The 19842-nt window shown below is 50.7% G+C and overlaps 3 protein-coding genes across 15 annotated transcripts in view; 2 read left to right on the forward strand and 1 right to left on the reverse strand.

Moving 5' to 3' along the window:
• Positions 1–15124, forward strand: part of IP6K1 (inositol hexakisphosphate kinase 1) — a 68399-nt gene extending 53275 nt beyond the window's left edge. Inside the window, 4 exon segments of one of the 2 annotated variants that reach the window (NM_001131520.1) lie at positions 712–922; positions 6175–6356; positions 11123–11298; positions 11746–14833. In NM_001131520.1, the coding sequence (NP_001124992.1) occupies positions 712–922; positions 6175–6356; positions 11123–11298; positions 11746–12279 (1103 nt within the window). In that variant the 3' untranslated portion in view covers positions 12280–14833. 2 annotated transcript variants of the gene reach the window in all.
• Positions 15125–15371: 247 nt separating this feature from the next.
• Positions 15372–19491, forward strand: GMPPB (GDP-mannose pyrophosphorylase B). Of its 3 annotated transcripts, XM_002813746.5 has the most exons (9): positions 15372–15804; positions 15930–16010; positions 16104–16152; positions 16292–16434; positions 16651–16809; positions 16895–16973; positions 17047–17174; positions 17258–17440; positions 17522–17897. In XM_002813746.5, exons 1-9 carry the CDS (start codon positions 15676–15678, stop codon positions 17651–17653), a joined length of 1083 nt encoding a protein of 360 aa, XP_002813792.1. In that variant the 5' UTR covers positions 15372–15675; the 3' UTR covers positions 17654–17897. The 3 variants fall into 3 exon arrangements, with proteins under 3 accessions (XP_002813792.1, XP_009237280.1, XP_054406723.1); XM_009239005.4 differs by having other exon boundaries at positions 15390–15804; positions 17258–19491; XM_054550748.2 differs by lacking the exons at positions 16895–16973; positions 17047–17174 and having other exon boundaries at positions 15420–15804; positions 17522–19491.
• RNF123 (ring finger protein 123) overlaps positions 17867–19842 on the reverse strand; it is a 32762-nt gene continuing 30786 nt past the window's right edge. For all 10 annotated transcript variants that reach the window (XM_024245243.3, XM_024245244.3, XM_024245239.3 and 7 more), the window contains 4 exons: positions 18743–18885; positions 18502–18596; positions 18291–18376; positions 17867–18211 (listed from right to left, as the gene is read on the reverse strand). In XM_024245243.3, coding sequence (XP_024101011.1) covers positions 18091–18211; positions 18291–18376; positions 18502–18596; positions 18743–18885 — 445 coding nt within the window. In that variant the 3' untranslated portion in view covers positions 17867–18090. The remainder of the gene's footprint in view (positions 18212–18290; positions 18377–18501; positions 18597–18742; positions 18886–19842) is intronic.

Consider the following 19842-nt stretch of genomic DNA (forward strand, 5'->3'; position numbering starts at 1 on the left):
TCAAGTTTCTGGATATATGTATTTTTAAATTGTATTAAGAACACTTGAGAGGGGTCTTATTTGTGTTTTAACTCACTATGATCCAGAAGACACTACAAACAACCTGTTTTTTTAAAATGGGCACAAAAAACTATTACGGATACAGCATGGCAAACAGAAAGATGTTTTATCTTCGAGATACCAGGAGTGGAAGTTCTGTGTAGTGAGGCTGGGATAGCCTGATGCTCAGTGTGGGCAGAACACAGATTTTTTTGGACCGTCTTGGAGGGAGAAGTGTTGATGTCCCTTTGGCTGACACTGGCAGGCAGAAGGAAACTAGATCTAAAGGAGGACACTCACAGGAAATGGCAGCATAAAGCACTTAAGTAACTAGAGGGTTAAGTGATGCCAGGTGTGGGTGTCACCTAGCGAACACAGTTCTTTTGAATGGTACAAAAAATCAGTAATTGAAAGTGAGAGGGCCAGATAAGAGAAGGGGAAATAAATATAGACTTATCCAGGAACAAAGGTAAGCATCAGATTTAGCTTGGGGATAGATGGTCATCTATTTTCTGGAAGTTGCTGTCTGCTGGCTGTTGTTCTGACATTGATCTGTAGTTGGTTCAGGGCAGGTGATGTCTTTGTGCTGTGTGGGAAAGTGAGTGCCAACAGTCTGCTGCATAGACTCAGGCTGTGTTGACATTTGTTTACCAGCTGCCCTTTTTTTAACAGGCGTGGTATCTGTCTGTTTTGAGGGGGACAGTGATGGTTACATCAACTTAGTGGCCTATCCTTATGTGGAAAGTGAGACTGTGGAACAGGATGACACACCAGAACGGGAGCAACCTCGGCGCAAACACTCCCGCCGGAGTCTGCACCGGTCAGGCAGTGGCAGTGACCACAAGGAGGAGAAAGCCAGCCTGTCCCTTGAGACCTCTGAGAGGTAAGAGGTACATGTCTCGTCCTGCTGGTACAAGCACTCAAGACATCTCCATAGTGCTGACACATCATGGGGAAGCAGGGCTCACGGTCAAGGTTGGATAAGATGACTGGTGTTCTTGGGATACCCACACAGGTGTAGCTTCTTCTCTGTGTCACATCACCCCAGTGGTGCCTCTTTCTAGGTATAGCTATAGCTGGTTGAGAGAGGAAGTGAAGTTCTCTTAGCCCTTTGGAAGCAGGGACACCCTGTGCTGGTGACAAAAGGTTCTCTGGCTTTTCATTATGTCTTGCCACCCACAGGACAGAAGGTTGAAATACATTAGTTCGTGGCGAGGCTCCAAATGCTTCCTGACCTGCAGGATGTCCAAGCCCAAGGGCTATGAGTCCAACCAGGAGTTCCCTAATGGTTTTTGTGTCAGACCTCTGAGAATCGTATCAGTCATTAAATTAACCCTTTCCCTGCAACTAAAATTTAGTTTCCATTGTGTTGGAAATTCATTTTTCTTGTAAGTTCAAATTATGTTTTTTTGTTTGTTTTGAGGTAGAGGCTTGCTGTTAGGCTGGAATGCAGTGGTGCCATCTTGCGTCACTGCAACCTCTCCCTCCTGGGTTCAAGCAATTCTGCCTCCGCCTCCCGAGTAGCTGGGATTACAGGCGTGCACCACCACACCCAGCTAATTTTTGTATTTGTAGTGGAGATGTTGTGTCACCATGTTGGCTAGGCTGGTCTCGAACTCCTGACCTCAGGCGATTTGCCTGCCTTGGCTTCCCAAAGTGCTGGGCTTATAGGCATGAGCCACTGTACCCAGCCTCAAATTATGTGTCTTGATAATTTCATGCAAGAATTAATATGAACTCCCACTAGGATGGGTATAATCAAAAGGACAGACAATAAAAGTGTTGACAAGATGTGAAGAAATTGGAACCCTCCTACACTGCTGGTAGGAAGGTGAAGTGGTGCAGCCACTTGGGAAACAATTTAGCAGTTCTTCAAAAAGTTAAACCAGGCTGAGTGCTGTGGCTCACGCTTGTAATCCTAATGCTTCAGGAGGCCGAGGTGGGAGGATCCTTTGAGGCCAGGAGTTTCAGACCAGCCTGGGCAACATAGTGAGACCCCATCTCTTAAAAAAAAAAAAAAAAAAAGGCCAGGCTTGGTGGCTCATGCCTGTAATCCCAGCACTTTGGGAGGCCAAGGCAGGCAGATCATGAGGTCAGGAGATCGAGACCATCCTGGCTAACACGGTGAAACCCCATCTCTACTAAAAATACAAAAAAATTAGCCGGGCATGGTGGTGGGCACCTGTAGTCCCAGCTACTCTGGAGGCTAAGGCAGGAGAATGGCATGAACCCAGGAGGCGGAGCTTGCAGTGAGCCGAGATCACGCCACTGCACTCCAGCCTGGGCAACAGAGCAAGACTCCATCTCCAAAAAAAAAAAAAAAAAAAAAAATTAAATCCAAAAGTTAAACCAGTAATTCTACTCCTAGGTATATACCCAAAAGAATTGAATACATATATTCCCACAAAATTTGTACAAAAATGTTCTTAACATTATTTCTATTAGGGTTGTTTCCAGCTTCTGGCTAACCCAAGTGTCCATCAACTGGTGAATGGATAAACAAAATATGGTATATCCATATAATGGAATGTTAGCCCTAAAAAGGAATGGAGTGCTGGTACATGATACAACATGGATGAAGCATGGAAACATTATGTTAAATGAAAGAAACCAGACACAAAAGACCACATATGTACCATGCCATTTATGTGAAGTGTTCATATCAGGCAAATCTATAGAGAGAAAAGGTAGGTTAGTGGTTGCTTTCTGTTAGTAGTTAGGAGCTGGAAGTAGTGGGAAATAGGGAGTGACTGCTAATGATGATGGTTTTGATTTTGGGGTCATGAAATGTTCTGAAAATTAGGTAGTGGTGATATTTTACAATCTTGTGAATCCACTAAAAAACCACAGAATTGTAAAAAATAAAAAAAAATAATAGAATTATGAGCCAGGCATGGTGTCTCACTCCTGTAATCCCAGCACTTTAGGAGGCCGAGGCAGGTGGATCACCTGAGGTCAGGAGTTCGAGACCAGCCTGACCAACATGGTGAAACTCCATCTCTAGTAAATACAAAAAATTAGCCAGGTGTGGTGGCACGGGCCTGTAATCCCAGCTACTTGGGAGGCTGAGGCAGGAGAATCACTTGAACCCAGGAGGTGGATGTTGCAGTGAGCTGAGATTACACCACTGCACTCCAGCCTGGGCAACAAGAGCGAAAACTCCGTCTCAAGAAAAAAAGGTTTCAGTAAGATGCTTTGTGACTTCACTTAGAAGCTGACATTGGGAATTTCCTTAGATGTGACAGTACATAGTTCATCTGTGATATCAGATCAGTTCACCAATACGTGCTACATACCTGTGCCCCTGAAGCTTTGTAAAGGCCTAGGACATTCCAGTTCTCCTCACTCAGTTTGGTGAACAAGGACACGCCCATGTCAAGTACAGTACCCCATGAGACACTGGCTGAGTGAGTTATGTGTCATTTCCCATGTCCTCTTCAGTCAGCAGATCCTCTTTGGCCAGGTCTGCATCTTTCATGCAAGGAGAGAGCTTCATCCACTTCTTAGTAAGCAGGGTCTTCAAATGTCAAACGTTCTTTGGACAGATGGCTTCCAGTCCACAGAAGCACTTCTTCTAGTGCTTCCCCTTCACTCCCCAAGAGGGTGCTTCTTGACTAATGACTGTGAGACCTAACTTGGTCATTCAAGTGAGAAAGAATGTTCCCCAAGTCTATAGCTGACAATTGATGGTTCTCTCTGAACAGTGCTTTAGGGTCGGCTTTTCCCCTCATTCTTTTTAGAGACAAGGTCTTGCTCTGTCACCCAGGCTAGAGTGCAGAGGCACCATCAGTGACTCACTGCAGCCTTGAATACTGGGCTCAAGCCATCCTATCCCTCTCACCTCAGCCTCCCAAGTAGCTGGGACTACAGGTGCACACCACTGCACTCAGCTAATTTTTAAATTTTTTGTAGAGATAGGGTCTCACTTTGTTGCCCGGGGTGGTCTCAAACTCCTGGCTTCAAGCAGTCCTCCCACCTTGGCCTCCCAAAGCGTGAAGATTGTAGGCATGAGCCACTGCACCCAGTCTAAAGTGGGCTTTTTTTTATTGTCCTCCAAAGGTACAGAGGTTGCTTCATGAGTCATCTGGTGAAAAGGTATAGAATAACATCACCTAGAATAACATCACTGTCTGCCTGTGTCCAGGTTCAAGGTCCTGCTCTGAAGGTGACAGCTCTACCTGTACTGACCAAACCTCTGTCTGGCCTGTTAGCAGAGAGACTGTCATTCCAGGGGTGGGGCTTGTTTCTTCACAGAGCCAGGGCTGCAACACCGAGGGTGTGATACCAAGTACCGTGGGGGCTTCATCCAGATGCAGAGAACTTCTTTGGGTTTACATGGCAAATAAGTCAACCTTTCTGTTTCCTAAAGGGTTTCACAAAAAAAGGCATCTTTGAATGGCCTCAGCAGTGCTCTCATCAGAAGAAAGTAAGGGTTTTATCATTCCAAGAGGCACTAGTGGGCTCCTCTACTTTCAGTTAGGTGGAAATGGGGTCTCTGCCACTACCTTTTCACCAGTGTTGCACAGCTGACCCTTGGGGAGGGTCAGCATTTCCAGCACACAGCAGCCCTGGTGTTAGCTTGAATCTGTGCGACTTATGCCACACAGTTAGAGGAGAGGCCTGCAGTTCTGGAGAGGAGAGTGGCATTTGAAGTTGCTGGGCGACAGAGTGAGACGCTGTCTCAAAAAAAAAAAAAAAAAAAAAAAGAAATTACTGTAATGTTCCACCTCTGCTCTGAGCTGCAGGCTTGCTCTGTAATTTGCAGGGCACGTGGCTTCACCAGTAGTTTGGTTTTCTTGGCCTTTCAGTATGATAGACAGTATTGTTGGTTACTTCAAGCAAAGATTTTTATGTTGGGGCATAATGAAATTGTTGGCAAAGTTCCAGTATTTTCAGTTGAAGTTGCTTTCTCACAAAAACTCCTTTGTGGTTTTATTTATTTTATTTTATTATTTATTTATTTTTAAGACATGGTCTGTCTGTTTCCCAGGCTGGAGTGTAGTGGCATGATCATGGTTCAGTGCATCCTCAGCCACCTGGGCTCAGGTGATCCTCCCACCTTAGCCTCCCACGTAGCTAGCTGGCTGGAACTACAGGCACATGCCACCATGCCCAGCTAATTTTTAAGTTTTTTGTAGAGATGGAGTTTTGACATGTTGCCCAGGCTGGTCTTGAATACCTGGGCTCAAGTGATCCTCCCACCTTGGCCTCCCGAAGTGCTGGGATTATAGTTGTGACCCACGGTGCCTGGCCTTGACTTATTTTAGAAATAAAATTTCCTTCCTTGGCTGGGCGTGGTTCGGTAGCATTAAGGACATTCACATTGTTGTGCAACTGACTTCCCATTCCTCCTTCCCCCAGCCCATGGCAACCACTTTTCTAGTTTCTGTCTTAATGGATTTGCAGTTACCTCACATGAGTAGACTCATGCAATATTTATCCTTTTGTGTCTGGCTTATTTCACTTAGCAAAATGTTTTCAAGTTCATATATGTTGTAGCATGTATAGGAATTTCATTCCTTTTTATTGCTGAATAATATTCCATTGTATGTATATCCCACATTCTGCTTATCTGTTCATCTGTTGATGGATGCTTGGTTGTTTCTTCCTTTTGTTTATTGTGAGTAGTGCTGCTGTGAATGTTGATGTCAAGTGTCTGTTTGGATCCTTGTCATTTCTTTTGGGTGTATACCTAGGAATGCAATTGCTGAGTTATATATAAATCTGTGTTTAACTTTTTGAGAAACCACCAAACTGTTTGGTGGCTGCATCATTTTACATTCCCACCAGCAGTGTACGAGAGTTCTAATTTCTTCACATACTGGACACTTGCTCCACTTTCTTCTTTGATAGTAGCCATCCATTAGGATGTGAAGTGGTAATTTTCGTCACATAATTTGACAAAAATGTTATTTTTCAGATAGTTTTAAGAGACGTAAGATAGTTTTAAGAGACATAGGAAGAACACTACTCATAACATTTACTCATTTTTATTGGCTCATGGGACCTTCATGCAACCCATTAGCAGGGTGTGTGGGTCTGTCATTGTGGACAGATCTGTGCCCTGTGCAGAGCGGGACCCCAGAGGATAACTTGCCTGAGTTTCTTAGTGATGTGTATGTTCTTCCTTCTTAGCTCACAGGAGGCAAAGAGTCCGAAGGTGGAGCTGCACAGCCACTCAGAGGTCCCTTTCCAGATGCTAGATGGCAACAGTGGCTTGAGTTCTGAGAAGATCAGCCACAACCCCTGGAGCCTGCGTTGTCACAAGCAGCAGCTGAGCCGCATGCGCTCCGAGTCCAAGGACCGAAAGCTCTACAGTATCCTCATTGCCCCTCCTTCAGGAGTGTCTACTGGGTCCATAGGTCGTGTGTTGGGGCACCATTCTGCCTATGGCTGAGGTCTTTGTCTAGGGTCCCTCTTTGGTTTAATCTCCCTTTTTCATGGACTCCTCTTCCTATGTTTACTTTCATCAACATGTTTTTTTTCCTGCCTTTTGGATTTGGTTAAGGCTGAAGCTTAAAACTTGGCAGTCTAGAACAGTGTTGTCTGATAGGACTGTCTGTAATTCTGTGTGCTTTTCAGTATGGTAGCCACTGGCCACACTGAGTGGCTAAAATGTGGCTACTGTGACTAAGGCAGTTAATTTAAATTTTATTTTATTAATTAAAATTTAAATCATCACATGTGGCTAGTGGTACTATATTGATCATATCCACAATCAGAGATCTGTGTATGTGCCCGTGTGCGCTTGTGTGTATGTGTGTAGTTTTCCCCTCCCAAACGATTAATAGTTTAAAGGTGATATATTTGACTTTGGTGAGATTTTTATCTGATGATAAACACCATAAAATAGATTTAAAATGTTAAAGATAGCTGGGCGTGGTGGCTCACACCTGTAATCCCAGCACTTTGGGAGGCTGAGGCAGGAGGATCACTTGAGACCAGGTGTTTGAAACCAGCCTGGGTAACATAGTGAGACTTCATCTCTACAAAAAATAAAAAAATTAGCTGGATGTGGTGATGTGTGCTTGTAGTAGTCCTAGCTCTGAGGTGGGAGGATTGCTTGAGCCCAGGAAGTCGAGACTGCAGTGGGCCATGATTGCACCACTACATTCTAGCTTCTAGCCTGGGCAACACAGCAAGACCCTGTCTCATCTCCAGAAAAGACAAAAAAGTATTATGGCATGGGAATTCCTTTTTTTTTTTTTTTTTTTTTTTTTTTTGAGACAGAGTCTCACTCTGTTACCCCGGCCAAAGTGCAGCGGTGCGATCTTTGCTCACTGCAACCTCCGCCTCCCGGGTTCAAGAGATTCTCATGCCTTAGCCACCCCAGTAGCTGGGATTACAGGTGTGCGCCACCATGCCCAGCCAATTTTTGTATTTTTAGTAGAGACAGGGTTTCATCATGTTGGCCAGGCTAGTCTCGAACTCCTGACCTCAAGTGATCCGCCTGCCTTGGCCTCCCAAAGTGCTGGGATTACAGGCATGAGCTACCACACCCAGCCTAGAATGGGAATTCTTAAAATTATTAGTGTTTTGAAGTAGTAGACAAATAACAACTGATTATTCTAAGAAACTGAGGGAAAGTGTGCTGAACCTTTTGTACATAGTTAATTTTCACAGCAATCTTTTGAGGAAGGAACTGTCATCATTCCCATGTTATAGATGAGGAAATGGAAGCACAGAGGGATTAAGTGTTGTGCCTAGAGGTAGTGAGTGGTCAAGGCAGGATTCCAGAGCCCATGCTTCCAGGGTGTTGAGATATTTCTGCAGCCTCCTTCATATTTTACCATCACATGTTTATAGGTAATAGCAGGCAACAGAATTGATTCAGGCCAAATTTAAAAGTTACTTTCAAAAGAATGAAATGTTCATCATCACAGTGATGCTGAGTGTCTGTCCTCTAAGATGCGATTGCTCTGTAGCACCCAGAGATGGATTTGAGGCCTGGGCTGTGAGACCCAGTGACTTTTGGCAGGCATATGATAAGTCTGTACCTTTACACAAAAGTTCAAAGATAAGATTGTTGCAAATAGCATATATTGGAATGAAGACGTGTATGTAAATGCCAGGGAGTTAGGACCATAGATCGTTTTGAGCAGAAGGTTAAAGAACTATTAAGGGATAAATTTATATTTTATATATAAATATATATATAAATTTGAAACCAGTGAACGAGATCTCTCTCTCTCATTCACTGGTTTCAAATTTAGTGAGAAATGGCAAGACAGAAATATAAATCCAGGCTCATGCCTGTAATCCCAGCACTTTGGGAGGCTGAGGTGGGCGGATCACTTGAGGTCAGGAGTTTGAGACCAGCCTGGTGAAACCCCGTCTCTACTAAAAATACAAAAAATTGGCTGGGCGTGGTAGCTCACGCCTGTAATCCCAGCACTTTGGGAGGCCGAGGCCGGCAGATCACCTGAGGTTGGGAGTTTGAGACCAGCCTGACCAACATGGAGAAACCCCGTCTGTACACAAAATTAGTCAGGTGTAGTGGTGCATGCCTGTAATCCTAGCTACTAGGGAGGCTGAGGCAGGAGAATCATTTGAACTCAAGAGGCAGAGGTTGCGGTGAGCCAAGATTGCGCCATTGCACTCCAGCCTAGGCAACAAGAGTGAAACTCCATCTCAAAAAAAAAAAATACAAAAAATTAGTCGGGCATGGTGGCATGCGCCTGTAGTTCAGCTACTTGGGAGGCTAAGGCAGGAGGATCACTTGAACCTGGGAGGCAGAGGTTGCAGTGAGCTGAAATTGTGCTACTGCACTCCAGCCTGGGCAAAGGAGGCAAGACTGCATCCTAAAAAAAAAGAAAAGAAATGTAAATCCAGCTTTTTCTAAAGATTCCTATTTGGGAATGTTAGAATCTGGTTTCCTTATTTTTGTAATAGTGCTACCAAGATGTCTTCCTTATTTCTTAGGCCTGAGCGAGGTGCTGGCTTGAGTGGGGCCTTGGTTCACTGATGGTGAGGGATGTATCCAAATCTTTAGTTTGCATATTGCCTGCAAGATAGGTCTAAAGATAACATAGGCTGGGTGTGGTGGCCCACATCTGTTATCTCAGCACTTTTGGAGGCCAAGGTGGGAAGATCACTTGAGGCTAGGAGTTCAAGACCAGCCTGGACAACATAGTGAGACCTTGTCTCTAAAAAAACATTAAAAATTAGGTAGGCGGCTGGGCGCGGTGGCTCATGCCTGTAATCCCAGCACTTTGGGAGGCCGAGGTGGGCAGATCACCTGGAGTCAAGAGTTCCAGACCAGTCTGGCCAACATGGTAAAATGCTGTTCTACTCAAAATACAAAAAATTAGCTGGAGGTGGTGGCAGACACCTGTAGTCTCAGCTACTTGGGAGGCTGAGGCAGGAGAATGGCTTGAACCCAGGAGGCAGAGGTTGCAATGAGCTGAGATTGCACCACTGCACTCCAGCCTGGGTGACAGAGCAAGACTCTGTCTCAAAAAAAATAATAATTAAAAGAAAAATTAGGCATGCCTGTAGTCCTAGCTGTTCCAGAGGCTGAGGGTGGGAGGATCTCTTGAGCCCAGGTGGTCAGTGCTGCAGTGAGCTCTGGATCCAGCCACTGCACTCCAGCCTGGGCAACAGAGCGAGACTCTGTCTCAAAATAAATAAATAAATAAATAAATAAATAAATAAATAAATAAATAAATAAATAATAAGGCTGGGCACAGTAGCTCTCGCCTGTAATCCCAGCACTTTGGGAGGCCAAGGCGGGCAGATCACTTGAGGTTGGGGGAGTTCAAGACCAACCGGACCAACATGGAAAAACCCCGTCTCTACTAAAAATACAAAATTAGCCAGGCATGGTGGCACATGCCTGTGATCCCGGCTACCGGGAGGCTGAGGCAGGAGAATCACTTGAACCCGGGAGGCGGAGGTTGTGGTGAGCCGAGATAGTGCCATTGCACTCCAGCCTGGGCAACAAAAGCGAAACTCCGTCTCAAAAAAAAAATAAAATAAAAAATAACAAAAATAAATCAACATAAAAGTACCCTAGAGCTTAGGTTAAAAAACCAAAAAACAACAACAAAAAGGGATGTGGTATATACATACAATGGAAAATTATTTAGCCAGAAAAAGGAATGAAATTTTGATACATGCTTACAACATAAATGAATCTTGAATACATTCTGCTGAGTGAAATAAGCCAGACATTTAAAATGACAAATACTGTATAATTCCACTTATGAGATACTCAGGAAAGGTAAATTTATAGAGACAGAGTAGACTAGAGGTTCCCAGGGGCTGGGAGGAGGGAAAATGAGGAGTCACTGTTCAGTGCTATTTAATGGGTACAAGCAGGAAAATGGCTTGAACCCCCTGAGGCAGAGGTTGCAGTGAGCCGAGATGGCGCCATTGCATTCCAGCCTGGGTGACAGAACGAGACTCCATCTAAAAAAAAAAAAATTAGGCATGCCTGTAGTCCTAGTTGTTCCTGAGGGTGAGAGGATCTCTTTTCATTTTGAGAAGATGAAAACGTTCTAGCTGGGCGCGGTGGCTCACACCTGTAATCCCAGCACTTTGGGAGGCTGAGGCAGGCGAATCACAAGGTCAGGAGTTCGAGACCAGCCTGGCCAAGATGATGAATCCCTGTCTCTACTAAAAATACAAAAAATGAGCCGGGCGTAGTGGCGGGCACCTGTAATCTCAGCTACTCGGGCGGCTGAGGCAGGAGAATAGCTTGAACCTGGGATGCAGAGGTTGCAGTTAGCCGAGATCACTCCACGGCACTCCAGCCTGGGCAACAGAGCGAGACTCCGTCTCAAAAAAAAAAGAAAAGTTCTAGAGATAGATGGTTGTGATGGTTATACAACAAAGTAAATGTACTTCATGCCACTGAGTTGTACACTTAAAAATGGCTGAAGTAAATTTTATGTATATTTTACCACAGTTTTTATTGGTTAAGAAGTAATAAGCCAGTGGTGTGAAACCCACATTTGAGAGTTTCTGAGACAAGTACATACTGCATTAGGTAAAAGCCACCTTTTATAGAAAAACTGGGTTGTGCTTTCCTGGCTGGGGCTGATGGTGAGTGTGGTTGTCATTCTCCTTGACCGTGGCCCAGAGTTCCTCCTGCTTGAGAACGTGGTGCACCACTTCAAGTACCCCTGCGTGTTGGACCTGAAGATGGGCACGCGGCAGCATGGCGATGACGCGTCAGCTGAGAAGGCAGCCCGACAGATGCGGAAATGCGAGCAGAGCACATCAGCCACATTGGGCGTCAGGGTCTGCGGCATGCAGGTGAGTTACCTCTGCTCAGAGCCTAGGTGCTGCCACTTGCATGATTTGGGTTGTGCTCATACCTGCCTGCCATCTAGGCCAAGTGTGTCCTCCTGAGCCCTTCTGTCCTTACCTGTTGACTTTGATATGGGCCTCAGGTGCAGGACCACTGTGAGAGTCTGCTGCCTCGACACTGGGACAAGTAAGACTCTTGCCTGTCAATAAGATGTTCCGATGTTGGAGGAGGGCTCCAAAGCTGGGGGCAGGGAACCCGTAGGCCTGGTATTGCTTTCTCTTGGTTCTGCAATGGGAAAACCCAGGGTGAATGTGGCCTGCCTGGTTCCACTTAGATAGGTGAGCAGAAAAGCTCAGGTTGGTCAAAGTGCCTTCCAGACAGTGTTTGCCCAGGGCACTGTGAGCTCTTCAGACTTCCCTGGCACTCACCCTATCTGTCTCCTGGGGTTTCAGGTGTACCAGCTGGACACAGGGCATTACCTCTGCAGGAACAAGTACTATGGCCGTGGGCTCTCCATTGAAGGCTTCCACAATGCCCTCTATCAATATCTGCACAACGGCCTGGACCTGCGACGTGACCTGTTTGAGCCTATCCTGAGCAAACTGCGGGGCCTGAAAGCTGTGCTGGAGCGGCAGGCCTCTTACCGCTTCTACTCCAGTTCCCTGCTTGTCATCTATGATGGCAAGGAGTGCCGGGCTGAGTCCTGCCTGGACCGCCGGTCTGAGATGCGTCTCAAGCACCTGGACATGGTGCTCCCTGAGGTGGCGTCATCCTGTGGCCCCAGCACCAGCCCCAGCAACACCAGCCCCGAGGCGGGTCTCTCGTCTCAGCCCAAGGTGGATGTCCGCATGATTGACTTTGCACACAGCACATTCAAGGGCTTCCGGGATGACCCCACCGTGCATGATGGGCCGGACAGAGGCTACGTGTTTGGCCTGGAGAACCTCATCAGCATCATGGAACAGATGCGGGACGAGAACCAGTAGGCCCTGTTCTGGGCCCCCAGAACCCCTTCCTCTCCACCACAGGCAGGGACCATTGTCTTGAACTTGCCGTGAGGACACACAGACTTGCTTTTAAAGGGTTATATTTCTCTTTGGTGTAAACTAAAAGAAATGTTTTTAGCTGTAGCCTGGAATCCATATATATAAAGTGAAGGAGGGCAGACCACACGCCCTCTCAGCCAGGCTCCTCAGCTTTGTGGCTCTGACTGGTGTGTCCAGGCTGCCTTAGGAAGGAAGAGGTGCTCCTGGTGGGCTTGGCAGCAGGGACAGGGTGCCCTTGGACATTGGTTTCTCTTGTCTAGATCTTTGAGATCTGTGGCTGCAGGGCCCTGCTGATTGTAAGGTAAAGCCCTGGGCTGGTGCAGGGCCCCTCCATGCCCACTCTTCCCTTGTTCCCCAGAAGTAGAGGGCTCTGGATGCCCATTTCTTGGGGGCTTTCCAGTGTTACGCTGTGGGTGTCAGCTAGCTCTTTAATAGGTGCCCTCAGGGCACCACAGGGCTGACTGCACAAAGCTGGACCCATCCTTGGGTCTGACCTTAGCATGGGGCTAGATTAATGAAGCTGGGCTGAGGCCAACTTATGGCAGAGGGCGGGGCCTGGGTTCCCCAGGCACCTGTTGGCACGTGACAGGTTGGCACCTGTCCTATTCCTGAAACAGCCAGCGTCTCTCACCAAGTTCCCTTGCCTAAGAAGGCCACTCCTTCCTACCCCACTGAAGTGGGGGATAGTCGGTGTCCTAGCAGGCCTCAGGGCCTCTGGTGGCTCTGGCCCAGACAGTATTTGCAGTTCTTGTGCTATGGGTGGGAGTCTTCTTCCTCAAGTTTAGGCAGCTGTGCTGCTGCTCGATGGGCTGCTCCTCCCAGGGCTCAAGGGCTGTGGTCCGCTCAGGGTCTCATTTCCCCAGGCCAAGTTCAAGGCAGCAGCCCTTTGTGCGGCGCTCTTGGCCCTGGGCCTGGAGGGAGAACTTTAAGCTTTTTTGCTCACAGGGACGTGGTATGGGCCCTGGGTGCAGGTGCCCACATTCTGCTAATGAGAGCTTTGTCTGATCAGTCCTGGGTCCATCAATTTGTCCATGTGTCTGGCTGCCAGCCCCTGTCCCTTGGGATCCTTCCGCTGGGGTGTAGCCTTGTTCATTAGTGTATACTCATTCCTTCATGTTTTCCTCAGCAGAACACTCCCACTTCTGAGGTGAGCTTTTGCCCCGTGCCCTTCCTCCACAGGTGTTGCCTTTTTATAAAGACCGGATAGCAGAATAAATTGGTGTTTCCCTGTTGACCCAGCACCATTTCTGTGGGCCTAGAATATGGCCCTCAACACTGACAGTGGGGCAGTGAGGGCTTGAGGAGTGACCCTTCCTTTCTCATGGTTTTAGTCATTTTGGCTGCCAGCCCTTAATGGCACAGATCTGCTGGTTCTAACACACATGGCCAGGAGGTGACACCGATTTCAGCCATTGCCAAGGTTAGCACCCTGTCCTTTGAGCCTAGGGCCACTGTTCATTGTCACTTTAGGCAAGGCCCTGTTTGGCTTTAAAGGTAAGCCTGCCAGCTGTGAGAAGCCTTGGTAACTGATGGACTCATTTCCTGGTCCTTAGAGATGCAGCCTCTTAAGGGCTCCTTGATGGATGCCATCTCTCCTAGCCCCCGGCCCTGGTGCCACTGGTGGGCAGGTTCCCATTCTTTGGGGCTGGGAGGGACAGCTTGCCTGTTTCTGGTCACAAATTACGGTCTTCTCTCCTGTACCATTCTGTGGCTTCAGCCATGGGGGCAGTAGCCCTTCATTAGTGTAGACAGTCATTTCCTGGTAGGGTGGAGGGTAAGACATAGGGTCTGGAGCTGTTTGGGACCTTTTGGGGATGTCCTGTGCCTCCCAGATTCCTAGATTCTGGGAGGAGAGGCTGCCGCATTCTGCTGCTCCTCACAGCGAGCAAAGCTGCACCCACTTACATTCAGTATTTTACTGGCACTACAAAGAGTGGGAAGGCCTGGGATTTGCTGCTGCTCCCTTAGAGCAGGGCCCCTCTTTTCAGCACTTTGGACACCTGGAGACCCAGCCCTGTTATTTAATGGTAGTGGGCAAGTGTGTGTGCATACTGTCTGCCACTGCTTTCTCCCTACCCCATGCCAGAGAGCCCTGTCCCTGCCAGGCCCTGCCTTCTTAGCCCCAACTTGGGACCAAAGTGCAACATGGGATCATGGGTTGGGGTGCTCAGGTGAGCCCTCTCTATAGTGCTTCCCTGGGCCAAGCTGACACCAGCCCCTGAGGGTGGGGTGGGACGGGTGGTGCTTAAAAGAGGAAAGGGACCAGTGTAGCAACTTGCCAGGGACCCCACCCCTCCCTCTCTGGGCCTGTGCAATGGGCGTGGGGATTCCCATCAAGGGGCCTGGCACCTGTGCTAGTTACGTAGCCGCTGCTCACGCGCTCACTCCTGACCACATGCACGTTCCCTAGATGCAGACTGCTTTGAACTTTAAAGCTGTACAATTTGGTTATGTTTGTGCTGACTTAAAAAATATTTTAATGAGGAAAAAATAATGGAGAACCCTGGGAAGGACCTGGTTCTTTGCTTCTCGGGGAACTGTAAGCCCTCGCGTTCTGGGAATCGCTCTCTCCTGCTCTTTCCTGGAAGCTAAGCCTCTCCCCACCGTCCGAGGCACCGCCCGAGGCCTGCGCCCGTGGCTCCCGCCGCAGTTGTGTTTGCTTTGGACCTTGCGTGCGGGGGAGGGGGTGCTCGGTCCGAGCCCGCTCCTTTCTGTACACCTAGCGCTGCCCGCCCCGCTTGTGTCTGAGGTCGTGTATGTCAAAAATAAAGCCGCTAGAAACGGAGGCGAGTCTGTCTTTGTGAAAATCCCGTGGCCCGGGAGCCTTCCCTGGTCACCCTTCCTCGGGGCGGGGCCGGCGGCTGCTGGACCGCGCGAAGCAGGGAACAAGGCCTCGCCCTTGGCGCCAGTTCCGCCTTTGGATCCGCCAATGGCCAGCTGACCCGCGGGTCCCGGCCCGGGTCTCCATGGCAGCCCGGCGTACTCGGGCGCTCATTGGCTACGTCTGTCGCAGCGCTGCGCCCCAACGCTCCGACGCCGGCGGCCGTGCCACGTACGCGGCAGCCGATTGGCCCGCGGTGGTCGCGTCACTGCCCGCGCCGGGTCCGGTATGAGTTCGGGGCCAGCAGCCGTCTACCCGGTGTCGCGTTCTGGGTTGTGGCGGCCCTGGATCCGGCGTCAGGGCGACCGGGCGGACGAGGTGGAACCAGAGTCGGTCAGGCGGGTTGGTGAAGGGCGCGGGGCCGGGCACGGCGTTGGGAGTGCGCGGCAGGGACCGGCCAGGCGGGCTGCAGGCACCTCAGAGTCCGGGACACCCTCTCGACGTCCGCAGGCGCGATGAAGGCACTGATCTTAGTGGGGGGCTATGGGACGCGGCTACGGCCGCTGACGCTGAGCACCCCAAAGCCACTGGTGGACTTCTGCAATAAGCCCATCTTGCTGCACCAAGTGGAGGCGCTAGCCGCGGTAAGACCCTGGGTCGGGATCAGAGTCGCGTTCGGATCTGGCGGGACTAGGGATGGCCAGCGACCAGGGGTCAGGGGCTCCCGTACCTTCTGACTGAGCCCGCCCGTCGGCCTGCGTTCTGACAGGCAGGCGTGGACCACGTGATCCTGGCCGTGAGCTACATGTCGCAGGTGCTGGAGAAGGAAATGAAGGCACAGGAGCAGAGGGTGAGGCACAGACTCTTGGCCCTTATTCTCGGTCCCCGCCCAACTTCCCATCCTGGTAGAACCTGACTGGGGGGGGGGGCCTCTTCCTTCCAGCTGGGAATCCGAATCTCCATGTCCCATGAAGAGGAGCCTTTGGGGACAGGTGAGTAGAGGCAGAAAGGTCCCTTGGGGGAGGGTTTAAGGCCAGGAAAAGGGTAAGACCCAGCCTGGATTGGGCCTGCTGAGCCTGAATCCAGGGACTCAGACCTCCAGCAAGGTGGTGACCTGTCCCCTTCCCCCAGCTGGGCCCCTGGCGCTGGCCCGTGACCTACTCTCTGAGACTGCAGACCCTTTCTTCGTCCTCAACAGTGACGTGATCTGCGATTTCCCCTTCCAAGCCATGGTGCAGTTCCACCGGCACCATGGCCAGGAGGGCTCCATCCTGGTAAGGTGCCAGGTCTTCTTTCTCTTGACATTTCCACCCTCCATGCCCAGCCTCCCATGCCCCCTAGCCTTCATCTGCCTTCGGATGTTATGGATACAGAGCTGTGCAGTATGTATCTTTAAGCACTTGGGGCAGAGTCTCTGAGGTCTGGAACGGCACGTGTATCAAGGCTTAGGAACACTGGACTAGGTCCGAGGTCCCCTTCCTTGCATTCAGGTGACCAAGGTGGAGGAACCCTCCAAGTACGGTGTGGTGGTGTGTGAGGCTGACACAGGCCGCATTCACCGGTTCGTGGAGAAGCCGCAGGTGTTTGTGTCCAATAAGATCAACGCAGGCATGTACATCCTGAGCCCTGCGGTGCTGCGGCGCATCCAGGTGTGTAGGAGACAGCTGTTGGTGGGCTGGGGTGGGGCAGGCCATCACCGCTATGACCCTGCTCACAAGCTGCCCACTCCCACAGCTGCAGCCTACGTCCATTGAGAAGGAGGTCTTCCCCATTATGGCCAAGGAGGGGCAGCTATATGCCATGGAGTTGCAGGGTGAGGCAGGGAGGCCACAGGGTGGGGGTGGTCTGTGGCTGGGCTAAGGCCCCTGATACATCCCTCCCTACAGGCTTCTGGATGGACATTGGGCAGCCCAAGGACTTCCTCACTGGCATGTGCCTCTTCCTGCAGTCACTGAGGCAGAAGCAGCCTGAGCGGCTGTGCTCAGGCCCTGGCATTGTGGGCAACGTGCTGGTGGTGAGGCCCTTGCCCAGCCCATCATTAACCCCCTCAGTCTTGGGAGGCAAGTGGCCCACTTGTATTTTTCCCACCGCTCTCAGGACCCAAGTGCCCGCATCGGCCAGAACTGCAGCATTGGCCCCAATGTGAGCCTGGGACCTGGCGTGGTGGTCGAAGATGGTGTGTGTATCCGGCGGTGCACGGTGCTGCGGGACGCCCGGATCCGTTCCCATTCCTGGCTTGAGTCCTGCATTGTGGGCTGGCGCTGCCGCGTGGGTCAGTGGGTAAGCCTGTGGGCTGGGCCGCGTGGGGAGAGGGGCGGGGAGTGTGCCTGCCTCCCTGACAAGGCCTATCCTCTCCTGGAGGTACGCATGGAGAATGTGACAGTGCTGGGTGAGGACGTCATAGTTAATGATGAGCTCTACCTCAACGGAGCCAGCGTGCTGCCCCACAAGTCTATTGGCGAGTCAGTGCCAGAGCCTCGTATCATCATGTGAGGGGATGCAGTGGGGCTGGCCGAGCCCCGGTTTCCCATCAGCAAGGGGAGTGCTGGCCTGACACATCAGAAGACCCTGGACTTGTCATTTGTCTGGGGGGGCATTGGGTGAAGCTGAAGCTGTTGGACACCTGCCTTCTCATGTGGACATCATCTGGCAGGATCCCTGCTGGGCACACCCCACAAACCCCACTCCCTCAAGAAGGGCCAGGGCTGTATGGAATAATAATTTAATGCTCACTGTGGCCCTGACTGAAAGTCAAGCTCAGGCACAATTAGGGCCATGGCTGGGCTCCCGCCAATGAGGATACAGGCAGGCAAGGAGGTTGGATGTGGTGGTGGGGGATACAGGAGAAGGGCAAAGGGAGCTCATAAATAGGGCCCAGCCTGGCTTTGGGTTCAAAAGTGGAGGTTCCAGGATGGCGCAGGCTGTGAGGGCTAGGCAGCTGAGGAGGTAGTACTCGTATTGGCTCCCTTCTCCCAGTCCTCTACAGACACGATGGTGGCTTTGCAGAAGAAGCAGTCCTTGTTGTTCATCAGGTGCTGGTTGATACAGGCCCTACAACAGGGGAGGGGATGAGGACTGCCCTGCATGTACCTACTGCTCTCCCCACCACCAAGCTGTGGGGCCCACTTACTTGCAGGACTTGTGGCCACAGGGCTGGAACACAGCAGAGATGGGGTGGGCATAGCAGATGGGGCAGAGGTCCTCCTCACTGGTGGGCTGCAGGGAGGAGAGTGAAGGGTGGGCTGGAGTTGGATGCCTGGCTATGTGGATGTCCGTTGTGCCTATGTAGGAGTGCACACATATTCAACTGGCATGGACCTGTGCACCGTGGTCCCACTCACCAGGGAGGCAGCTGCTGCCTGGGCAGATGCAGAGGTCAGGTGCGCCAGCATCTGTTCCACTTGGGCCAGTTCATCGGCACTGATATAATCCGCATCTGGGGAGTGGTAGGTAGTGTCAAGTCAGAGGTAGCTGAGGATGTGATGCCTCTTGAATATTCCCAGCCTAGGACTTTGCTGTTCTTAAGGCTCCTGACCCAACCCAGCCCCAGATCTCCCTGACCTGCCCCACCAGCCCACTCACAGCTCTGCAGGGAGAAGCGCTTCCGGTCAGGGGCTGGCAGGGCAGTGCCAGGTGCTGGGGGCTCTGGCTGTCCCAGGAGATAGCATATTGAGCGTAGCTGGAAGCAGGGATCTGCCAGGAGCACTGATGTGGCTCGCTCTCTCCTAGGTAGGGGAGGGTGCAAGGGCAGTCAGAAGGCTTGGGGCCTGCTAAAAGTAGTCTCTATTGGGATTGCCAATGAGGAGTGCCATGGCTCGTCCATGATCACCCCCCTGCATCCTTTCCGTCTCCCTGCTTCCCAAACCCCAAGTCCTGTATTCTAGTAAGGTGCCACACAGCCTGGGGTAACACATTTTTTTTTTTTTTTTCTTGAGACGGAGTCTCACTCTGTTGCCCAGGCTGGAGTGCGATGGCACGATCTCGGCTCACTGCAACCTCCACCTCCCGGGTTCAAGTGATTCTCCTGCTTCAGCCTCCCGAGTAGCTGGGATTGCAGACGCCCACCACCACGCCCGGCTAATCGTTGTATTTTTAGCAGAGACAGGGTTTCACCAGGTTGGCCAGGCTGGTCTCAAATTCCTGACCTCAGGTGATCCACCTGCCTTGGCTTCCCAAAGTGCTGGGATTACAGGCGTGAGCCACCGCGCCCGGCCTGGGGTACCACTTTAAGAAGGCTCAGGGGAACCACCTTAAGATAGTGAGAGTCCGCCTGCCCCATGATATATCAGTCCTTCAAAGTCATTTCAAATAAACACTAACAGCAGCTTGGAGACATTCTTCCAGACTCCCCCTTTTACTCCCCGAGGAAAAAGGAACGGCGGAGAGCTGCCAGCCAAAGGCCAACGGGGACTTTGGGGTTGGGCTCGCTCCCCATCTGGCGGTCATGCGGGGCCATTGGGCACTAGGGGATGCAGCCGCCCCGCCTCCTCAAACGGGAACCAATAGGAGCCCGGGCCCCGCCCCTGGGGGGAGTATTTAGGAGCCGATCAGGAACTCGCTTGGAGAGGGCTAGGGAAGCCGAAGGGAGCGCGGAGAGGAGTGAGGCCCCGCCTCACAACCTGGGAACCAGAGAGTAGGGGCCGTCGGCCGGCCAGAACCTGCCGTGCCTCCTCGGCAAGGGC

This window comes from Pongo abelii, chromosome 2 (genome assembly GCF_028885655.2).
Source record: "Pongo abelii isolate AG06213 chromosome 2, NHGRI_mPonAbe1-v2.0_pri, whole genome shotgun sequence".
NCBI lineage: Eukaryota > Metazoa > Chordata > Mammalia > Primates > Hominidae > Pongo > Pongo abelii.